The following is an 18,842-nucleotide window of genomic DNA, read 5'->3' as shown; positions in this document are numbered from 1 at the left end:
TTTTAAGGGAAATTTGGTAATTTAATTAATTAAGTTTGTTTTGGGGTTGTTTAATTTATTTTCCCTAAGGAATCCCACCCCAAAGCAACCAAGGCATCGAAAAAAGGGTGCACATTGGTTTTCCAATGGCCTACCAAGACTACAGAGGCGATGGTTATCTTACCAAGGGAGCCCAAGTGATCACCCCAAAGAGACCAAGGCATCAGACAAAGGGTGCTTATCAGTTGCCCAGTGGCCTACTAAGATCTATGAAGACAAATGGAACCACAATGGAATTTTTAAAAAATAAAAGGGCTATGAATCTTTTATTTGATTTTGGCCCTACTAAGACCTACAAAGACAAATGGAACCACAATTGACTTTTTTTTTAAAAAAAAGGGCTATGAATCTTTGATTTGATCTAGCATTAAGTGTAGGTTGTCAATCAGTGTTGGTCCTATTGAGTTATCTGTGCCCTTAGGAGAGGATAAAGGGATGGTCAAATTCAACGCATCACAAACGAACAAGCTATCTCAATTACCGCTGGGTATCAATGACTAAGAAATCTATGGGTGAAGAGTGTGAGAGGAAGTACTCAAGAAATGTGCACACCAATCAAGGTGTGTGTAATTGTTCAGTGCAATGAGAGAGTGAAGAGTGGAGGGATGGGTGTGTACTAGTGTGGTACACATAAAGAATAAAAGAATGTATTTATACCTAGGGTACGGTACACTTACACCCACAAGAGTGTGTTCACATGTATAATTTAATATATACACGGGAGTAACATAAGGGCCTTTACACCCAACAACCTCCCACTTAAAGGTCCTAGGCAAACTTTTAACCAACTCCAACTACTCGAATGCAATGCTCAAGTTGAGCCTTTGCAAGACTTTTAGTGAGAAAATCTATAGGGTTATTCTATGTTTTGATCTCAGTCTGTGGGACTAGACCATCATCCAGAACCTATGTGATAAAGTGATATTGCACATCAATATGTTTGGTACGTGCATGAAACATGGCATTCTTAGCTAGGCATACAACATTTTAGCTATCACATCCAAGTACAGGTGTTTTGGTAGGCAGCCCAAAATCCTTGATCAAACGAGCTTCAAGGGCTGAAATATATTCAGCCTTAGTGGTAGAAAGTGCCACTATCTTTTGCAATCTAGGGCACTAAGAAACTGCCCTACTAGTCAAGGTATATATATACTCGCTAGTAGACTTGCAAGTATCCAAGTCACTTGCCATGTCTGCTTCACAATACCCTTGCAGATCTAACGTACCCTTTCCATAGCAAATACATTTTTGTTGTGTGCCCTTAAGGTACTGGAAGATGCCTTGTTTGTGTGCTTTGCCAAGATTTGACATAAACCTGCTCACAACTCCCACTGGATGAGCAATGTCAGGTCTAGTGGCAACCATTGCATGAGTGAATCACAAGCTGAAGCATAAGGAACACCCTTCATAGAGATGACTGCCTTATCATCTTCTGGGCAATCTACTTTGCTAAGCTTAAGGTATGGTGGTAAAGGAACACTAAGTCGCTTAGCATCTGCCATAGAAATACGATAAAGTACTTTGCTAATGTACTTTTCTTGTGAGAGAAATAAGAGCTGCTGCTATCTATCTCTTGTCACACACATACCCAAAATGTGTTCAGCTACATCCAAGTCCTTCATGGAAACGGCAGAAATCAACTATCTTTTCTATTTTTTGACCTGGCTTTTATGCTTACCAACAATAAGCATATTATCCACATAAAGCACAAGTAACATAAGGCTTCCATCATCAGCCTTCTTCATATATAAGCAATGATCTGCATTGCTTCTTTTAAACCCATGTGAGAGCATGAAGGCATTAAACTTTTTATACCACTGTCTTGGATTCTGTTTTAAACCATATAAGCTTCTTTTAAGCCTACACACCAAGTACTTCTTTCTTGGCGTAACAAAGCCTTCTGGTTGTTTCATGTATAGCTCTTTTTCTAAATCACCATGCAGGAATGTAGTTCTAATATCCATTTGATCAAGTGCAAGATCCATAGATGCTACGATAGCAAACAATACCCGAAGAGTGGTCATTTTGACAAGTGAAAAAACTTCTTGAAAGTAAATCCCCCTCTTTTTGTGCATAGCCCTCAGCCACAAGCTTGGCTTTGTTTTTGGGTTTGCCATCCACACGCTTGATTTTATAGAACCATTTGTTAGAAATATCTTTTCTATCTTTGGGCAATGGAGCCAAATCGCAAGTATCATTCTGATACAATGACTTCATTTCTTCCTGCATAGGCTTGCATTGGGCAGGGGCTACCATAATTATTTGTCCCTCGATATGGACAGTGAGCTGTTGTGGATCTAGTGCAAGCCTTGTGGTCGGCAAGTCGTACATCGCGCAGGTGCATCCTTCCCTCTTTGACCCCTTTGCCTCTACCACACCATCCGTTACACTTTTTCTTTAACTCATATGATAATGCCTCTTTATATATAAGAGGCTCACCCTTATCTGTGAGCAAAATGCAGTCCAAAGAGGGATCAAACCTCTGTATACGTCTCCTGACACATGTAGACCTCATTATTTGGCTGTTGAAATGCATGTTCAAGTTGATGTAATACATTTTCAGGTTGCTGTAATTCATTTTCAGCATGCTGATTTTGTTGCCCAAACTGATTTTCAGCATCCCTGCTGATTGCATTCTTGCTCCTTTTTATAGTACCTCCAATCAGGCTTTTTATGCCCTTTGCATCCACATTGGTAGCAAGTGACATCTTGCTATTTTTCCTTGCTTTTGCTTTGACTTTTGTTCTTATTTGCAGCATTTGACCTCTTTTCAATTCGTCCTCTTACGTTGTAGGCTGATCTCACTATTTTTCCCACTTGCCTTACATCTAATCTCTTCATTGAGGATAGAACCATGTATACCATCAAATGTCAAGTTGGGGTTGTTGCTCAATGACAACCAATGCTTCGTATGAATCTGTCAAAGTCATGAGCAAGAAAATAGCCCTGAGTTTAGGATCAAAAGACGGCAAGCCTGCATCCTATAACTGACTCAAAATACCAGCGAAAGTATTTAAATGCTCTAAGGTGGGTTTAGACTCATCAAGCTTGAAGTTGACCAACTTTCGCATGAGATGGACCTAATTGATAGGTGTTGTATAATCATACGTAGCCTTGAGTTTCTCCCAAACTGCATAAGCAATGGTAAGACCCTTGATATCAACCAAGATATCATTTGTGACAGCCATTTTAATGTAAGTAATGGCTTTCTTATTCATTTTAGGCCAATCCTCATCTAACAAAGCAACAGGCTTATGCTCTGCCAAAGCATCATCACAATCCTTCAGAAAAAGTATACCCTGCATACGATTTTTCCAAAGATCAAAGCCATTGCCACAAATTTACGATCATATGTAGATGCACTGCCAGCCATCTTCAGCAATAAAAGACTGCAATAAAATAATGAATACCTTCAGCAAATAACAAGGTTGCTGAATATAACAGCAAGTAAACACACTTGTATCTCCAAAGGTGTCAAAGAAGCAGATGTTTTGCTGCAATTTCAGTCCCAAGTTCTGATTACAACATGCACATGAATCAAATCTGATACATTTACATAAATGACAACTCCCACTTCAATAATACATCACCAGAATGCTCAAATGCAATATCCCAAGTGTTGTATATACCATTGTTTCATTGCATAATGAGCATTCAAATTCAACAATGCATGTACCAAGAGAAGCTGCCCTTTTATAACATTTGATACATCCCAAGTCCAAATTTCTCCCACTCAACAGTGAATCTACTGTAATTTCATTGTCAAGACACAAATTGACTTAAAATGCATCATCGATGCGAAAAGGCCCAAATTTTTTGCAGTAAATCTGCCCCGATTGCATTAATTCATCATCGGTTGTATCAAATACGGGAAAATGTTGCAGAAGTTTCACAAATTCTGCAAAACCCCCAAATTTCGGGGTCCAAATGTGCGCAAATTACTGTGAAATTGGCTCAGCTAAGGAAAATTTCACTTGTGTAAGAAAAGGCCCAAATTTTTAAGGCAAATTCACACAATGTCTACAATTTCTGGGTTAGATGTCATTGTTTTGCAGCCCCAAATTTTCAGGCATAAATCTGCACAGATCTGTCCCCTGTGCTTGCGTGTGTGAACCCCTGTTAATAAATAAGGGGCTTGCTTGCTGGAGGGAATTAAAAAAATGTCAAAAAATGCCAGAAATTTGATGAACATACAGGTCCCAGCCGTGGACCTGTTCACACACCACGTGTTGTTGCTACTGTCCATCCTGGCTACAATCGATGCCACCAGCCTATCACCTGTCGCCAAACCCACCAACCTATCGATTGCTTGCAGGTAGTCGCTGGCTGAAACATTGGCCCGGGATGTTGCTTCTGGCGGCCTGAAACGTTGCCACCTAACTGGTCATGCTTGCTGTAGACTGACCATTGATTGACAATGACTGCCTGTCACAGTCCTCGAGAATGCAAACACATTTATGAATGCTCTGATACCAGTTTGAAGAGTGTGAGAGGAAGAACTCCGAAAATGTACACGTCAATTGAGGTGTGTGCAACTGTTCAGTGCAGTCAGAGAGTAAAGAGTCGAGGGATGGGTGTATACTAGTGTGGTACACACAGAATAAAATAATGGATCTATACTTAGGGTACGGTATACTTACACCCACAAGGGTGTGTTCACATATGTAAATTAATATATACACGAGAGTAGTGTAAGAGCCTTTACACCCAACAATGGGGGGTATGTAGAGAAGCAAAAAAGATAGATGGAAGCAAAAGGTAGATGGCCCTAGCAGACTACCATGTGAGCTGACATGAATATGGTGGATCTAGAGTTGACCACTCCTTGAGTGGAAAGGGATAAATGGGCACAGATGCATGTTTACAACAATAGAATGGAAATGCATGGGTTTATGCAAGAGGCAATGTAAATCATCATACTCATCCAAAAGTGCTATGCAATGGTGTCACTTGAACAATGCCCTTGCAAGGGAGTTGTTCACTTGTCCAAGCGCTCTTTTACAATCATTGTCATCTAGAAGATGCGGGTAATGGTACAATGTACAAAAAATAATTGTCTATGCAGCAATAATGAATGAGAATCCTATCACCCTCCAAGAGAAGATGGCCAGTCCCTCTAATGTGGAAGGGAAAGCCAAAGGGAATCACCCTCTCCGCGTCAATTTGAAGTAGTGAGGGAGGGTGCACCAACTTTGATCTTGGGTAGCAAACGAGTCTATTGACCGCCTTGGTCAAGATGTTTGCAAAATTATCTAATGAAGGTACAAACTCTAGATGGATGGTGCCAAGATTAACTTACTCTTTGGTGAAATGGAAATGTATATCAACATGCTGCGTCCATGGATTGATGATAGGGTTACCAACAAATGTGATTGCACTCTAGTTGTTGTAAAAGATGGCAGTTAGTGAAGCACATGGAAAGTGTAGTGCCACTAGCAAGTCTCTTAGATACACAGTCTCTGTGGTACCGTAGAAGAGAGCCCGATACTCTTTCTCAGCTATGAAAGCAACCACTATCTCTTGCTTAAGGCTTGAACAAGAAATGGGAGCCGTGTCCAAAAAGAATACATAGCCACCATAAGAACGCTGGGTGTCAAGATCCCCAACCCAATCTGAATTAGTCTAACACTGCAAAAGCAAACCATGACTATGTGTTAAGCCATAAGAATAAGTACACTAAATGTATCTCAACACACACATGCAAGCAATCCAATATGACATCAATATTGATTGAGTAAAGAAACAAAGTATGCAAGGTCTAGCCTAGTATAAATCAACAAGAATAATTTTCCTACAATTGACCTATAAATGTGATCATTGAAGGGCCGACCTAGGGAATCCTTAGAAAGCTCAGCAAGGGGATCAAGAGGCAAGGCCATTGGTTGTGTCTAATCAGTGCAATACTACTCAATTAACTAAAGGTCACACTTCTACTATGAGACAAAAATGCTCTCTCTAGATCGAACTATCTCCATTCCCAAGAAGTAGGACAATTGACTAAGGTTAGTCATCTTGAATATGGAACAAACCTGGGCCTTTACATCTACTATGCTAGCAAAATCTGAGCCTATGATAAATAAATTATCAACATATAGAAGGATATAACGAACACCCTCTACTCCACATAAACTTCCTCCTCTAAGTAACCGTCGAGAAAGGTGTGAGGATATGCTAGGGTTTGCACATAGAAACACAGAACGTACAAACACGGCTGAAATACAATAAGTAATGCAAATACACAAACCCTTAATGCAAAACGCAAAATGCAAAAACACAAACACAAACAGATAAGAAAGAGAAGTGTGAAATACATGAATCAATGTTGTACTAAATGAATGAGAGAATATACAGAATGCTCAAGGGCAAAGCTATCCGATAGTCGGTGGCTCACGTGGGAGTGGGCTGGGGGAGATGTCAATGTGTTTTGTCTAGTGGAGATGGATCTTGAGTGCAGTAACCACCACTCAAAGCAGAGGTTGATGAAAATTGTCGAAAACACATCAAAGCAAATCAGGCTGATGCTGTAAATGAAAGGGCAGGAGGCTGGAAATCAAAACACGTTAGTCTTTGGGGTTACAATTGGTAGATGCAGCAATGTAACCACTTGCAGATAATGGCAACTGATCATTGGCAACAGTGGGAGGTTGAGTGGCAGATATAGACCACATACCAGCTGTGGCTAGGGGCTGGACAAGTAGTGGAAGAGGGTTGTGTTAGCAGAGTATGTAAGCTCATGTGTGAGTCTGAGCATGTATTATGGCTGGGCACTTTATATTGTGAGTATGAGCATTAAATGCTGGCCAACTTGACATATTTTATGACATTATTTATGCCTATATATATTCTAGGCTCTTCCTCAGTTAGTTCAGTCCACCGCCTGGAGATCCCATGGAGAGAGGAGCCGGTGCCGATGCCCATGCAACGAGTGACTCACTGTTGTATGCGACAGTCTTGTGTCTGATATTTGGATTCCATTTCTTGAGCATACATCTAAGTTCTCATCTGTATTGTGTTCTTTCTTTCCCTTTCTCTTTTGTCTTGTGTTTCAGCAATTTATTACAGCTTATGTCTACGCTTCCATTGCTGCACCACTTTTGACATGGTATCAGAGCTCAGGATTTGTGCTCCTGCTGTGTTTTCTTGCTGATTTCAGGACTGCTTTCACCGTTGCTGATCAGATGACTGCTGCTCCATACACCCGACCTGTTTTCCTTGTGTTTTCTGCAGACTTGCAATCGCTTGCTTTCTACAGCCCCTCTACTGCCTGCATTTTCAGTTTTCAGGCTGCTGTGACAGTTTTCCAGCCTATTTGTGGCAGTACTCAGTCTGCATTTTGGTGTTCGTGACTCCTTCCTGGCTGAGCGATTGTACCTTCAGGCCGTTTCTGCTGTTTTTGGTGGTTTTTTACTGATTTTTTTATTTTTTGCAGCAGCTTTTGTCTTCTTTTGGTCAGGTTTTGGATTATACTATATGTGAACTCTTGGTTTTTGCAGTCTGTGCTCGTGTTTTGGTTGTGTTCCCTTTCTAGATACCTTCTTTTGTCTATTTCTCTTCTAAATCCTCCATAGATGGCTCCTCCATACACATCCACTGATGACAAGCACCATGGACCTAATTATTACATGTGGAGTGCGGTGTGAAGGTGCTGATTTCAGGACTGTTTTCACTGTTGCTGATCAGATGACTGCTGCTCCATACAGCCGACCTGTTTTTCCTGCGTTTCTACAAATTTGCCATTGCCTGCTTTCTGCAACCCCTCTATTGCCTGCATTTTCAGTTTTCAGGCTGCTACGATAGTTTTCCAGCCTATTTGTGGCCGTACTTAGTCTGTGTTTTGGTGTTTGTGACCCCTTCCTGGCTGGGTGATTGTACCTTCAGGCCGTTACTGTTATTGGTAGTTTTTGACTGATTTTTTGATTTTTTGCAGCAACTTTTGTCTTCTTTTGGTCAGGTTTTGGATTATACTATATGTGAACTCTTGGTTTTTGCAGTCTGTGCTTGTGTTTTGGTTGTGTTCCCTTTCCAGATACCTTCTTTTGTCTATTTCTCTTCTAAATCCTCTACAGATGGCTTCTCCATGCACATCCATTGATGACAAGCACCATGGACCTGATTATTACACGTGGAGTGCGGTGTGAAGGTGCTGATTCCAGGATTGTTTTCACTATTGCTAATCAGATGACTGCTGCTTCATACAGCCAACCTGTTTTCCTTGCGTTTTCTACAGATTTGCCATCGCCTACTTTCTACAACCCCTCTACTGCTTGTGTTTTCAGTTTTCAGGCTGCTGCGACAGTTTTCCAGCCTATTCGTGGCAATACTCAGTCTGCGTTTTGGTGTTCATGACTCCTTGGCTAGTTGATTGTACCTTTAGGCCGTTTCTACTGTTTTTGGTAGTTTTTGACTGATTTTTTGATTTTTTGCAGCAGCTTTTGTCTTCTTTTGGTCAGATTTTGGGTTATACTATATGTGAACTCTTGGTTGTTGCAGTCTGTGCTCGTGTTTTGGTTGTGTTCCCTTTCCAAATACCTTCTTTTGTCTATTCCTTTTCTAAATCCTCTACAAATAGCTCCTCCATGCACATCCGCTGATGACAAGCACCATAGACCTGATTATTACACATGGAGTGCGGTGTGAAGGCGTGGTTTATCTAGAAGCGGTTATGGTACGTGGTTGGTGGAGCTATTGCACATTCTCAACAACCTTCTCCTATTGCAGTTGATTTTGATGAAGACAACCATGAGGAAGCAATGCTTACATGGGATTTGGATGATGCCCATGCTTATTCGGCCTTACTTCAGTGTATTTTCAAAGAAGTCCTACCAGTGGTTACTTCTTGTAGGACAGCTTTAGACGTATGGTCGAAGTTGTAGTTGATGTACGAGGCTTCTTGCACCATGGGGGCCATTACTCTCTATGGCCAGCTCTAGCAACTGAAGTTTGAAACCAGAGAGATACGATCCAATCATTTCTACTTTGAGTTACCCAAATCCAGGATCAGCTTCGCACTATGCAATCTGCCCTATCAGAGGCACATCTTGTTGGTACGGTAATCTACAAGCTTCCTCAGGAGTTTGATGGAGTGGCAAATGCTTTACGAGCACAAACATCTACAACTCTTGTTAGTTTTCTTCATATGTCCTCGATGTTGCTTGAGCATGAGGCAACTTCGCGACTATAGGGGAAACTTCCATCACATTATGGAGGTTCAGGTGAGGCTCTTACAACTTCAAAGAGGGATTCGAAGATGAAGAAGTCGAAGGCCTAGTGTTATCACTATGGCAAGAAGGGCCGCTTGCAGAAGGATTGCAAAGAATTAGCGGTTTCCAGGAAGAAAAAGGAGCAGAGGACGAAGCTGGATGTGGACTCTTTCGATGAGTCATCATCTACCTGAGATTTTGACTCCGATCCTCCGGCCAAGGCGAAGTCCAAGGCACGGAAGGGATCCTCTTTTTCGGACTGTGGGAAGGGCTTGGTGGCCCCTTCCTCAGTTGCTTTCTAGCAATGGTGATGAGGTCATTCCTCACGACTCTCCAGTGCCAGAGAGGGAGTGTGAGAGGGTGGTGAGATGGGGCAGCCGTGCCTCATCTATATTTCTATACAAATGCATAGGATCCAGAGAGGGACATCCCTGACGCATCGACCACAGTCTAGCAAGTACAAATCCTGGAGCTGGGATTGACATCCAGGTTCATGATGGTTCTTTGATAGAGAGCGGGTGGCTTTCGTCTTGAGGTCACATGAGGGGACACTTTGGTGGCCAAAGAAGGGGAATTTGGTCATTTATGCACTGCGGCATTGGTGACAGGATGGTCACGTGTGCTACATCAGTGGCATTGTTGACAGACATTGAGAGCTACTATGATATTCTATATCTTCTTCAAGATCTGGTACGATCAACATCGACATCAGGCTCTCTCCGAGGCACCTTGGTGGTGGCTTGATCACCCATTGCTTGGGTATCTATAGTTCTACTTGGTGGTTCTATGCTGTATGGTTTCTAATTCATTCTCATTGTACCATTGTATTGTATCAAATCACCCATGATTTGAGAGAGGGTGTTAGTAGAGTATGTGAGCCCATGTGTGAGTCTAAGCATGTATTATGGCTGGGCACTTTATGTAGTTATTTTAGGCATTTTTAGTGTGTAGCATTTTACGCTACTGGGGCATTTATTGCTACCAATTGGCCAGCATTAAATGCTGGCCAACTTGACATATTTTATGGCATTATTTATGCCTATATATATTCTGGGCTCCTCTTCCTCAATTAGTTCAGTCCACCACCTAGAGATCCCATTGAGAGAGGAGCTGGTGCCGGTGCCCATGCAGCGAGTGACTCATTGTTGTATGCGATAGTCTCGTGTCTGATATTTGGATTCCATTTCCCGAGCATACATCTGAGTTCTCATCTGTATTGTGTTCTTTCTTTCCCTTTCTCTTTTGTCTTGTGTTTCAGCAGTTTATTACAACTTATGTCTACGCTTCCATTGTTGCACCACTTCTGATAGGTTGATGGCCAAAACCTACGAGACAAGGATGGATTGGATTATGGACAACCTATCTATTTATAGATGTAGAAGGATCCTCCCAAATCATGGTTTTGCTTATAGGACAGAGAAACTCTCTAGGATTGTGCACCATTTAGTGAAACTTTTGGTAATTTACCTGTTTTGGGGCTGTTTTAAAGAGCTAGTTAGCTTCTAATGCATTTTTTAGCTCAAACGAATACACTTTTTGTTGAGAAACCCTTCACCCGCAGTTTGCATTTTTGTGTTTCTGCGTTTTGCGTTTAGGGTTTGCAGCCCTAAAAAGGGGCACCACCCTATTGACTGTGCCTATTTATAGGCCACTCTTCACTCATTCTTTACAATTGATTCATTCAGTCCGTCACCTCTTCTCTCTAGCCTCTCCACTGCCCTCACACCCCTTTAGGAGGACATTTTGGTTCGTGGTTCGTGGCTATTTTCATTATCTTACTTGTGCTATAGCACCCTTGTTCTCTTATATCACATTCACTCCATGATTCAAAACTTCATCATTCCATTCATTAGAGTTTCTTCTCTCTTCTCTTCTCTTCTCCATGTTTGCCGGGTTCACTCCCTACTCCTCGCAAACCCTATTATCTCGCTGGTACGTCATCTTTTGATATGGTATCAGAGTTGGATCTGCTAATCACATTCACTCCATGATTCAGAACTTCATCGTTCCATTCATTAGAGTTTCTTCTCTCTTCTCTTCTCTTCTCCATATTTGCTGAGTTCACTTCGTGTTCCTTCTCGCAAACCCTATTGTCTCGTTGGTACGTCATCTTTTGACATGGTATCAGAGTTGGATCAGCTCAAACAGCGGCAAAGGTCCTCCACTTGAGTGACGGCAAAGACTGGTGGCGGGTTCAGCATCCACTTCTCTTCTTTTTCCATTGCATTAAAATCTCGTTTTTGCAGGTTTCAGGTGTTTTCATCTTGCTGCTCACACTCCTTTCACGGAGGACATTACAGTCTCAGTTGTCCCTTGGTGTCATCTAGAGTCTGGCGCATGTTTAAAGCCTTCCACCCACAGTTTGCAATTCTTTATAGCAGAGCGACTGTTGTGATCACACTCCATTCATAAAACAATCTCGTTTTTGCAGATTTCAGGTATTTCAGCTTATTGTCCACACCCTAGATGCGGAGGACATCACGGTCCAAGCTCGCCATTGTTGTCTACAACAGTCTGTCGCTTGTTTCCAGCCTATCGCACATTATTAAGAGTTTATTTTAGCATGCTGACTGCTTCTGTTGGTTTTTCCTGCGTTTTTAGTCTTTCTCTCTCCTCACCTGTGTTTTTCTACGAGTTGCAACCTCTTACTGCTAGTCGCATCCTCCCATTGGTAGCTCACTTCCAGCCCTTCCACTACCCTTCCACCCCTTGCGACGGACATTGCAGTTTGTGCTTCACACTACCCTTACACCCCTTGAGGCAGACATTGCGGTTCGTGGTTCGTGGTTGACCTCTTCCACCTCTTTCTTCTTTAGCAAGGCACATTGGTACCCATGGCTTCTTTACCAACATATGACCAAACTATTGGGTGCTTCTACTATGGCATCACCGAACACACCACCAATGCTTGCCAACTTCGACCTTTGCTCCCCACCCCCCCGGAGTATATGCGTCTTCCACTAGGCACTCCTTGTACCATCTCTCCTTTCTAGGACACAAAGATCGTTTTGCATCGGCTATCTGAGTACTATGCTAAAGCCAAGAAGACACATCCGATACGCACAAAGTCCTTTCGAGCACATGGAGGATCGATTGGCGCTACGACCTCTTGGAGATCGTTGCAATGCTAGCGGCAGTCTTCTCCCACCTATTTTCAGGTACAGTGGCTACCATGGCTTGCGGTTTTGCAGTTCGCTCCGTCAAGAGACAGTGATTGTTTAATACGGTCTCCTTGTTAGTCCGCTCCTTCACGAGACAGTGGCTGCTCGACTCCTTCCTCTTCTTCAGCTCCCCGGTCCGCTCCATTGAGAAGAAGCGCTTGTTGCCCACTCATTGCTCAGTCTGAGCCCCACCCTTCACCCTCATCTACTCAGGTTCGAGAGGCCACCTCTGGGACTTCTTCACCACCCCAGATACCTTCTTCAGTACAACCAATGACACTTCCTTTATCCTCAAACATTTTGGGGTCGGTGATCCATGAGTTTTTGGATTCCCTATCTACCTCAGAGGGGGATTCTGTTGAGGGGGTATGATCTTTCTTTGTCCTCCAAGGGGGCGTCTACATCTACTGCGACTTTAGAGGGGACTCCTATTCCTCCAGTTTCAAAGGGGATCCCCACCCCCCACTCAATCCTTCGCACACCTTGGCGGAGACCTTTTACCTTCTTCTTCTATCCTTGGATGGGATGGCTTCCTTCCAACGGTCATCTCACCTATTGATACCCAAGATCTCGAGGATCTGCCTAGATTGGTGCCTTGGAGGTTCAATCGCAACTTGGTGACGAGTTCGTCTCCTCTTCGCGACAAACCCTCTCTTTCATCAGAGTTTCTTCTCTCTTCTCCATGTTTGCCAAGTTCACTCCGTGTTCCTCCCCGCAAACCCTATATCTTGCGAGTATGTCATCTTTTGACACTTTCGTCATCCATCTAATAGAGTGGCCAACCGTGGTGAGTGGTTGGTGCAACACTTGGTCCCGATGACTTTTTTATGGCTTGGATGATTCACCGAGGTCCAAGTCTCATTTTGGTAATATTTTCAACTTTTGAGCTTCTTTTTCATGGCCTCTCGCCATTGGGGATTCTTGAGAGCCTCTTTCAACTCTTTGGCTCAGAATGCACTATATAATCTACCATAAAGACTGATGTAGATGAGACACTAGGTACAAATATTGGGTAGATCTTCTAGGGTCCACCGGAGTGGAATCCATGGATGGATCCTCCAATATCACATGGTCAGTTGGTAGTAGCAAGGTAATGGGTCTTGTGAAGGGGCTTGGGTGTTGAAGACTGTATAGTTGGGTTAGGAATAGGTAGCAAACCTAGCTTAGATGGCACTATCTCCGATATGGTAGAGGAAGGAATTGGTCCAAAGGTTGATGTAGTAGATTGCGCAATATCCCTCTCATAAAAAATGCTCTCTCTAGACAATCACCTTGTTTGTTTGAGGATCGAACAAGTCTCTCATCTTGGAGGAATAGCCAACAAAAGTCAGGAGATCAACTTGGGGAGTGAGGTTTCCTATTTAATCATCAGGAGTGTGCATGTAAGCACAACACCCGAACACTTTGAAGTTGAAAATCATAGGCCAAGAAAGGGTAATGTAAATGGTAATGGCAATGCAAAAGAACCGGGTGAGATGGGTAGATTTTGAAATTGAGGCATGAACGATGTGGATGAAGATGCATGAAATTAATTTTGTTGATATAATGAAGGAAATTGAAATGAAGATGATGATATGGAATGCATAGAAGATAAAACGCCATACTCATTCTAACTTTGAGAAGCAGAAGTCAAAGAAGGGACAGGAGAAGAATCTTTACGGTGGTGGTTTTGGGGGGGGTGTGGGTGGATGTGTGTGGTGTAGAGAGCTGCTGCTGCAATTTTCCAGCCATTGATAATCAGCCCCATAGCAGTGAGAAACATCAAAAATGTTTGGAAACGAAATGTCAAAAGCATGCTTCATAAATTTCTTTCAAGGGAGAGTAAAGTAAGAAACACTGGTTTTCTTATAAAGGGAGTTTTTATAGTTTGTACATATCATATAGTTTTGTGTAAGGAGTCGTTAGTTTGTACAAGATTCATATGTAATTTTATTTGCTTTGTCTTCCAAGTTGACTGAAATGCTTCTATGTGCTGTAAACTAGTTCTACTCTGAGTGCATTAAGCATTTTGCACATGTAACATGTATCAATATGTATATTCTCTTTTTTTAATGCTCTCTTCACTGCAACCAAAACAAGTTGAGGTCATAAAAACATGCTCAAAGTGAAATAATTTTGACTGTTTTCCCAAGACCATTTTTGGAAAAGGAACCATTGCAATGTCAATGAAATAGGGGAAAAGGCATTCAAGGTAATCCTAGATAGTGCAAATTAAAGGCAATCATAATATGTTATTACCTTTCACTTTTTTGACCATGGTGCGAACATGGTGAGTTTGGTCTGAGAACTTTGTAAGGTGCTGGCATATCTAACCTTTGCTAAATAACAAAATGATATGTAATGATGATTGAAATAACCATACTTCAAAAGTTACAAGAGCAGGGAATGGTGTATCTCTATGGATTCAGTAAGTTTGCACAATTTAATAATCAGAATTTGCTTTTATCACAGTTCCAAGGATCAGAAGCTGTAGAGAAGCAAAATCAGAGATTTACAGGTAATGCTGCAAAGTAATCTCGGTCTCTTTCTCCACCACATGAGCTGTATTTCAAAATTTTCATGTTAACATTTTTTCGACATGCTTGAGAGGTTCAATACGCCTTTTTTCATGTCTATTTCAAGCATTTACATGATATGGTTGATGGTAGGGTGAAGGATCAGTTTTGATGCATGATGCACATTGCAAATAAGAATTGCTTCCACTACATGCTATGTTGCCCAAGGGATCTGCTCACCTAACCATACGAGCATTTTGTATCTCTATCCAATGCAAGTTGTTTAAATTCCTATGCTGGCCAGTCCGAGGGTTATCTGTATCATGGAACTCCCACAGTAGTTACAAGTATGTCATTGCCTAGAAAATGGCTTCTATATGCAAATCTTGTGTCATTGATGGCTTCAGAGAAACCCCTCTCTGTTGCCTATTATGATACAACTAGGGCTGCATATTTTCTGTCACCATAACAGAAAAATGGAAAATGTGAGTGATCATTACAAGTTGAAGTAAAAAAGGACTATCCAGCCATGGCAAATTTCTGATTCGCCTTTCTCTCTCATTCTCCCTTCAACTCTCTTTAAAAGCTGGCCCAGCAATTACATTGCTATAATCGGTCATTTTCATGCAGAATTTAGCTATATACAGCAGTGCAGGCGTTGAATCTAGTCCTGACTTGTGTACATTAACTTGTCAAAAATTGTGCCATGGCCCGGCCCTCGACAACCTGTTTGGAGCAATTACATTGCTATAATCAGTCATGCAGCAGTGCAGCAGTGCAGCTGTTGAATCTAGTCCTGACTTGTGTACAGTAACTTGTCAAAAATTGCACCAAATTTCTCGGAATACAGATAGTTTGAGAAGCTTCACAATCAGCAGCAACAAAATTTGAATTAATTTCTTAAAAGAAATTTGTGATTCTCAACTCAGTTCTACTTTAGCAGTCTGAGATCAGCCCGGATAGCTTCTGCCAGGTCATCGACTCTGCACACACAGTGTTGGCAGCCATCAGTGGGCCATCACAATCTGCCCAAATAGTGTCTTTCCCACTTAAAAAGAACACCAGCCATTTACTGGACTATTGAGGTCACTATCCTCACAAAGCATGTGGACCCTTTGGTGAATCAGGGTGGTTACAGGCGTAAGGGATGTGCCCACCATGGTTTTTTAATGCCACGTTTGAAGAAGGAATTGGCCTCATGCTTTATACCCCTGAGGCACCCCACTACTACCATTTGACCAATAAAACTAGTTGAAGAGGGACCGGTGTCCATTCTATATGTGTCAGCATCCTACCTGCCATAAGGACCTTTTCTGCGTGGTGGGCAGGCAGACACCCAGTGTGTGAGCACCCTCAGAGTTGAGGGTAATGCCATCTGCTAGGTGTGCTCTTTAATTACTTTGCCTGTTATGCAATCAAACACCTCCTTAGTATGCACACCAATGAGAGATAAGGAAGATTTCTGCTTCACTGCCATGGTGCATTTGGATTGGGCAAGTTGTTCCGGCCTTTTGGATCCTTCCTTTGTTATTTTGATTCTGTATGCTACTTTCCATTCTTGGGTGCACTAGTAGACAATCTTGACAAAATGGAAACTTCAGAACTTGGCTACCCTTGAGGTTACTCTTTCTGATGGCTATACTTAAAGATCTCTGCACCAATCTCTCTCTCACAGGCTTGTCACTCGTAGATTGGATAGACCAAGTGTGATCTCTTTCATGAGTGCTTTTGACTTTCTTAGCTACACTTTGTTAGAGTGATCATTCACATTGTATATTGATAATAAATACAATATTTTCCAACAGAAGAGTGCGTGCACACACCTAGCTGTATGTAAAGAGCCATCATACAGCTGATGGGGCAGTGACACTAAGGGAAGCAGACATTAAAGTCTTTGCACTGTACATGTGGTATGTTAGATTGTTTATGGCTTATAAATGAGTCAAGGGTGTCATGGTGTGTCAAATGCGACATTTCAAATAGCAAGATGAGTGCAAGTTTCTGCATCTTATGCCTGCATTTTTAGTGACTTACAATCCTAGATCAATAATAATGCATCTTCTCAATAGATCATTGCAACAGTACTGGCTAGACAAGGCTTCCCTTTAGGTTGCACCATTAGACTCAATCCAAAATTCAATGTTCTCCTTTTATTTATGTTTTATCACCCAACCTAAACGAAGAAAAAAAAAATTGAGGCATGCAAGTAGTTTTTGCTTATTCTTTCTTTCATGGCAGCAAGTATGCGCAACGAGCTAACATGGGAGTCTAATTCCAAAGACAGCATACTGGAGGTGAATGTACAACTGAATGTCTCTCTCGAGGTATTGTCAACACTCTTCCAATGATTAAAAACGACTTAAACAATGATGGGTAAAATAAGTTTAGGGAGCATGAAAATCATTCATAGCACTAGAAATTGGACACGATCAAAAACACTGAAGTATTTTCACATTCTATTTTCCGAAACAACTCAAGTCTACTGCACTTTTGCTACCAGCAGTAATTACTTAATTTGGAGCTCTTTTATAGCATCTGTATCTTTGACCTGAGTGCAATAGTGATTTTACTGCTGTTGACTTTTGTTGCCTTCTTCCAGGTGTACACACTTCCTTTTACACTATTACCCATCTCAGCTGTTGAGACACCAGGGAATGCGTACGTTGCACAACTCTACATTATCTGTGAAAACGTGTTGATGGATTTTTGCACCTGAACGAAGAGAATTAGTTTGCTGGTTCTCACAGTAGGCAGTCCTTTTTTACAGAATTTTGCAAGCTATGGTGGACCGTATGGTTCCTATCTTTCTCGATCAACTGTTTGAAGATTACCTCAAATGGGCTCAGGTTGAAGACAGTATGACTCATTCTGGAGATCAGGGACTCGGGAAATTGCCTGAATCCCAAGTTTCCAGCAGGACAGTTTCAAGTTAATCATGTTGATCCAGTGTAGTAATTTATTTGCTCTCCAAAGCAAGAGCCTATGAACTTGAAACTGAATATGACAATACTTGAGGCTAAAGCCACCAAAAAGAAAACCTTAACGAAAGGGCTTGAAATTATTCCATGCTCTATATAATCTCACATAGGGGTTTTCACAACCCTTAATTGTATCTTACAAACAGATTTGCAATGATGTATATTATCATTTAAGGAAACTGGAATCTTGACAGCGTAATTTCAGCTGGTTAAGCCAATGATCTGAGCTGAAGCTGCAGCAGATACTTTTATCGGCGTACATTTCCATGAGATACAGAACGTTTATTGACTTTGCCATGTTTTTTTTTCAACAAAAGGAAACTTTTTATTAGTAAGACCTCAGAAAAAATCCTAAATGTTAAATACACAGCACAAAGCCCTAAAGCACATCAGAAATGTAACTGAAAGCTCTAACAAGGATAATCAGGACATCACAGGGAAATTGTTTCAAGACTGGCATACTAGTATTAAAATTAGTGATTTTTGAGCCAAACAATCTTGACCTTCAGAAACCTTGTTAGTAACCCTACTAGTCAGTCTAAACTAATGTTCACACTATTCTTAGCTAATAATAAGCTACTTGTTAATGCGGTCCTCCTGCTCAAGGATCTATTGTCTCTCTATGTCTAGGCTGTTAAAGAGGGTCGGCTGTTAAAGAGGGTCATTTGGAATCCTAAAGGATAAAAGGTAGTAAGCAGCCAAGTGGAAAGCTGAGAAGCATAGTACAGGTATATGACTATTAAAGGCCAATATGATCTATTAGGACCAAACTGGTAAGTACAACATATGCATGGTATGTATCATCACGGATGATCAAAAGGAAAGGAAGAACTAAATACAATATTGAGGCAATGATGCCATCAGGCTGTACAAGAGCTCGGCTCTTCTATCATCCACAAGATCCACAAGATCCATCATGGATTATGCTTAAGGGGTCAACTCCAGGATAAGTCTGTTCTCTCTGGAATG

At 41.6% G+C, this 18,842-nt stretch overlaps 1 protein-coding gene across 2 annotated transcripts in view; it reads left to right on the top strand.

The window, feature by feature from the left end:
* The window catches only part of LOC148030560 (DUF1997 family protein, putative (DUF1997)), a 97,277-nt gene extending 79,073 nt beyond the window's left edge, over positions 1 to 18,204 (top strand). For both annotated transcript variants that reach the window (XM_087686910.1, XM_087686911.1), the window contains exons 5-8: positions 14,852 to 14,897; positions 17,134 to 17,219; positions 17,495 to 17,553; positions 17,663 to 18,204. In XM_087686910.1, coding sequence (XP_087543036.1) covers positions 14,852 to 14,897; positions 17,134 to 17,219; positions 17,495 to 17,553; positions 17,663 to 17,828 — 357 coding nt within the window. In that variant the 3' untranslated portion in view covers positions 17,829 to 18,204. The remainder of the gene's footprint in view (positions 1 to 14,851; positions 14,898 to 17,133; positions 17,220 to 17,494; positions 17,554 to 17,662) is intronic.
* The last annotated feature ends 638 nt before the right edge of the window (positions 18,205 to 18,842 follow it).

This window comes from Lygodium microphyllum, chromosome 10 (assembly GCF_053477565.2).
Source record: "Lygodium microphyllum isolate KBCC chromosome 10, Lygodium_microphyllum_v1.1.10, whole genome shotgun sequence".
In the NCBI taxonomy this organism is placed as follows: domain Eukaryota; kingdom Viridiplantae; phylum Streptophyta; class Polypodiopsida; order Schizaeales; family Lygodiaceae; genus Lygodium; species Lygodium microphyllum.
The sequence above is the reverse complement of the archived record's forward strand: the minus strand, read 5'-3'. Positions and strand labels throughout refer to the sequence as shown.